Source organism: Panicum virgatum, chromosome 6K (genome assembly GCF_016808335.1).
Source record: "Panicum virgatum strain AP13 chromosome 6K, P.virgatum_v5, whole genome shotgun sequence".
Taxonomy (NCBI): Eukaryota; Viridiplantae; Streptophyta; class Magnoliopsida; order Poales; family Poaceae; genus Panicum; species Panicum virgatum.
This window is the reverse complement of record NC_053141.1, coordinates 7,625,878-7,630,585: the sequence shown is the minus strand read 5'-3', so window position 1 is coordinate 7,630,585 and position 4,708 is coordinate 7,625,878. Positions and strand designations below refer to the sequence as shown.

The following is a 4,708-nucleotide window of genomic DNA, read 5'->3' as shown; positions in this document are numbered from 1 at the left end:
AGTTGGTTGTAATTGGCCATATAAAATCAGGAAATATAATTTTTCTGTAGAAATATTCCCGACCACCATCTCGACGTTTGACTCGTCGGTCGTCGCATGAAGTCACATGGTGGCGATTATTCCGAGGCAATCAACATGCCGGGAGCGCACATGGTTTGACCCCAAGATAGCTGGAGTTGGGTGCTACACTGCTACTTCCACGTAAACCACCTGGCAAACAATCACCAATAAACAATTCAGCCTCAGTGCTTATTATTTTAGGTTACGGAGAACCATCACTCACTGCTCTGCTATTTAAGTTGCAGCTTACTAAGCTAGAAAGCCACACCAATCACCAGGAGCTTGCATTGGGAGAACCACCAATGGAAGACCACCAGCACTGCCTCTACCTCGTATTAGCTCTCGTCTCGCTGCTCGTCATCTTGCTCGCCAAGCGCCGGCGCTCCGCCGCGGCGCCCGAGCACGGCCTGCGGCTGCCACCGGGGCCATGGCAGCTGCCAATCATCGGCAGCCTGCACCACATGATCGGCAAGCTCCCGCACCACGCGATGCGTGACCTCGCGCGGCGCCACGGGCCGCTCATGCTGCTCCAGCTCGGCGAGGTGCCCACGCTGGTGGTGTCGTCCCGGGAGGCGGCGCGGGAGGTGATGAGAACGCACGACGCGGTGTTCGCGACGCGGCCGATGAGCCCCACCATGCGGGCGCTCACCGACGGCGGCCGGGGGATCATCATGGCGCCCTACGGGGCCCACTGGCGGCAGCTCCGCCGGATCACCATCACCAAGCTCCTCAGCGCGCGCCGCGTCAACTCCTTCCGCGCCGTCCGCGAGGAGGAGGCCGCCGCCATGCTGCGCGTGTGCGCCGCCGCGGCGGCGGAGTCTCGCGCCGTGAACATGCGCGAGCGGCTGTCCGAGCTCATCACGGACACCACGATGCGCGCTGCGATGGGCGACCGGATCAAGGACCGCGAGGTCTTGCTGCGGGCGCTCGACGAAGCCATCGTGCTCGCCGCCGGGTTCAACCCAGCCGACCTGTGGCCGTCATCCCGGATCGTCCGCTGGCTCAGCAGCGCCGTGCGCCGCAGCGAGGAGATCCGTCAAACCTCGTTCGGGATCCTCGACGAAATCATCAAGGACCACCTGGAGAGGATGGAGCGTGGCGACGGCGGCGAGGTCGAAGACCTCCTCGACGTGCTGCTCAAGGTACAGAAGGATGGTGAGCTGCCGATCCCCCTCGACACGGACGTCATCAAAGTCGCCATCACTGTATGCAATCTTCAACTCATCAATCAATTCAATCCGATCCGTTAGTTCTGTACCGATTACTTAGAGATCGACACTCCGTATGATTGCTCGCAGGACATCTTCGCCGGCAGCGAGACGACAGCGCCGACGCTGGAGTGGGCCATGGCGGAGCTCGTCCAGAACCCCAAGGTCATGGAGCGGGCGACGGCGGAGGTGCGACGTGCCTTCGCCGCGCACGGGTCGGTGCGGGAGGAGAAGCTCGTGGAGGCGGGGCTCCAGTACCTGCCCCTCGTCATCCGCGAGACGCTCCGGCTGCACACGCCGCTGCCGTTCCTGATCCCGCAGGCGTGCCAAGAACCCTGCCGCGTGCTGGGCTACGACGTGCCGCAGGGCATCACGGTGATGGTGAACGCCTGGGCGCTGGGCCGCGACGAGCGCTACTGGCCGGGAGACCCCGACGCGTTCCGGCCGGAGCGGTTCGAGGCCGGCGGCGGAAGCGCGGCGGATTTCAAGGGCACCGACTACGAGCTCCTGCCGTTCGGGGCCGGGCGGAGGATGTGCCCTGGCCTGGGGTTCGGGCTGGCCAACATGGAGCTCGCGCTCGCCAGCCTCCTCTTCCACTTCGACTGGGAGGTGCCCGGCGGCGCCAAGCTCGACATGACCGAGGCGTTCGGCATCACCGCGCACCGGAAATCCAGGCTCCTGCTCCGCCCCATCCTTCGCGTTCCTGTGCCCGGCGTCTAGGTGGATGTGAAGTACAGGATGCGAAGTCCTGTGTGCCACGTGGATGCAAGAAGCATCGGATGCGCTGCTTGCTTGCTCGCGCAACGCTTGTGAAGTTAATTATAAAATTATTGCAATAAGGCCCCCGGCATAAATTTTAGATTTCATGTTAGCAAGAATTGAAACTATGATGATCAAGCACGAAGGCGATCTTTGGTTGACTGCTGATATGGATGTTTTGATTGAGATGCATGTGTATGGCCATGCAGTGCTCCTTTAATTTTCTGTCGGAAAATGCGTCGTGGGTGTACGCCCTTAGGGTGTATTGAGTTCATGAAAAATTTGAATTTCGATATTGTAACACATTTTATTGTTACTTGACAAATAATATCTAATTATGTATTGATTAGGTTTAAAAAACTCATCTCGTGCTGAAGCACAAACAAACATCATCGTACATGGATTCCTTATCTTTTGAGTCTTTGTAGCTTATTATCTATTTTATATGTTGCTGACGGCCCGCGGGCATACACGGGCGCACTTTCTCTCCTCCGCCCGTTTCGGCATGAGCTGTTTAATGGCGCTCGAACTCATGCAAATGGCAGTAGAGCGGGCACAAAACAAAAGCAAGCATCATGTTCTCGTTACGGGTCTGGAGGAGGAGAAGGCTTCAAACAGTGCAATCTAGCAGACGACTGCCTCAACTATGGTTGCATTGCGAAGCTGAGGCGTCCCCACATAAATAGAGACTAAATGTGATACAAATATTATTCTCAGGAGACTGATAACATATTTATTCAACAGATGGTTCAGTCACCGTACAAACCTCCGAGGAGGCGGACACTCGATACAAACGATAATAAGTAATAAAACAGCTACGGTGATACACCAAAGCACGACCTAGACGGTTTCCAGCTCGGGCTCCGAGTAATACGCTAGCAAAAGCATCTTGCAGAGGGCCAACACCACAGGCAAGGTTGGGCGCGGACGCAACCTCTACTCAACGTCTTCAATTACGAAGTCCGGATCTTCTTCTGAAGAAAAACCACAAATATATATCGGGTGAGTACGAAAGTACTCAACAAGTTCAACCCCATCCACGGAGGGGGTAACACAGATATGCACAGGATAAATCAAGGATAAGGCTGAGGGTTATTTGCGGTAAAGCTAGATTTTATACATGCAAGGGTTTATTTTCGAAAAGAGTTTTCTTAAAACAGTTTCTTACTTAACCGAATAAGGAGTGGGGTTGATCCTACGCAAAGGATCCAAGTTTTATTGATACTGGACTCCCCATCCGCAGTAGCTCACGGCACAACTGCCAGACACCTTCCCAAAACAACTCACACCACGGAAACATCCCTCCCAAAAGTCTAGTTGTATGACCAAACCGTAACGCGCCCAATACCGTGGGCACGGCTATTCGAATAGGTTTTACACTCTGCAGAGGTGTGCAACTTTACCCACAAGTGGGGTACCACAGCACGATCACCTTAGTGTCGGTGTAGATTCCAACAAAGCCATTACCCACCTTAGCTAGACCTGACTAGCCAACACGGACTTCACCAAGCGGCCATTGACCTTTACTGAGGTTTAACCGGGGCATAAGTCACCACGACCTTATCCCTTCTCCTTGGTCACCCGTTGCTCTCAGCTCTACTGATAGCTATCAGACTAACTAGTGGGGTTTATGCTAAGCCGTTGCCACACACAACGGTCAAGTGGTTTGCACGATAGTTGAGTTAGGCAAGATGACACATCAACTCGGTCCTTAATTATGACGGGATTCATATCTCCCAACCTTCTTGCTCAACCATAAAGGTACGAGCCTCCTATATGACAGTTCACACAGAAATGCCATCCACCCATCCCATCTTAACAATTCTATTCTTTTATAACCCACTTACCTTTCACAAAACTCACACATTTTCCTTTTTATAAAACAGGTTGTAACCATTTTTTAGTGTAATTAAAATGAGCACAAGATCCTAAGTGGCATTCTAGCAGCGATTAACATCCAAATAGATTAACTCGTATTTAGATATTAATCTAGGTGGTCAAGGAATGGTTATAACAAATCAAGGGGTGGCTATCCAACTATGTTTTTAGCAATCAAAACATATGCAAGTATGTAAAATGGCCGATAGGTTGTGTTTATAAAACTGGGTTAAATATGTAATCAAAGGATGAGATTGAACTTGCCGTCTTCGAAGCCTTCCGGGAGTTCTTGCTCGCGGTATGGTTCTTCAGGCTCCGGCTCGCGATACTGCTTGGTGAACTCCTCGACGGGTTCTCCCTCATTCGCACCGGTATCTACGGCACACACAAACAAACACACAATAAACAAAAAGAAATAAATGTTTTATCGTTGAGCTCGAATCGGAGAAGGTTAATATATGGATATGGGAATAATATTTTTGGGAGATTTTCTAATGGTACGGTTGAAAATATATTAGAAATGGCGTGGTAAAGTTTTGGGGTGATTGGAGAATTTTTTGTGCATGAAATGATAGGTCGGGGAGGCGTTTAGGGTTAAATAAGGATCTAGGGGCTTATTTGTAATTAGTTTTGAGAGTGAAAGGACATGATTATAATTTTGGAAAACATCCAAGCTACTCTGGAAATGTGCAGGGACCGATTGGTAATTATCTTGAATGGTGGAAGGGTTGATTTGGAATAATTAAAGATGGAGGGGGTTTCTTTTAAAAGGAAATAGAAAGAGGGGGGCTCTTAATAGAATA

At 51.7% G+C, this 4,708-nt stretch overlaps 1 protein-coding gene across 1 annotated transcript; it reads left to right on the top strand.

Moving 5' to 3' along the window:
* The first annotated feature begins 341 nt into the window (after window positions 1-341).
* LOC120711537 (zealexin A1 synthase-like) lies at window positions 342-2,332 on the top strand. The gene is made up of 2 exons (XM_039997094.1): window positions 342-1,265; window positions 1,359-2,332. Exons 1-2 carry the CDS (start codon window positions 363-365, stop codon window positions 1,986-1,988), a joined length of 1,533 nt encoding a protein of 510 aa, XP_039853028.1. The 5' UTR covers window positions 342-362; the 3' UTR covers window positions 1,989-2,332.
* Window positions 2,333-4,708: the final 2,376 nt, after the last annotated feature.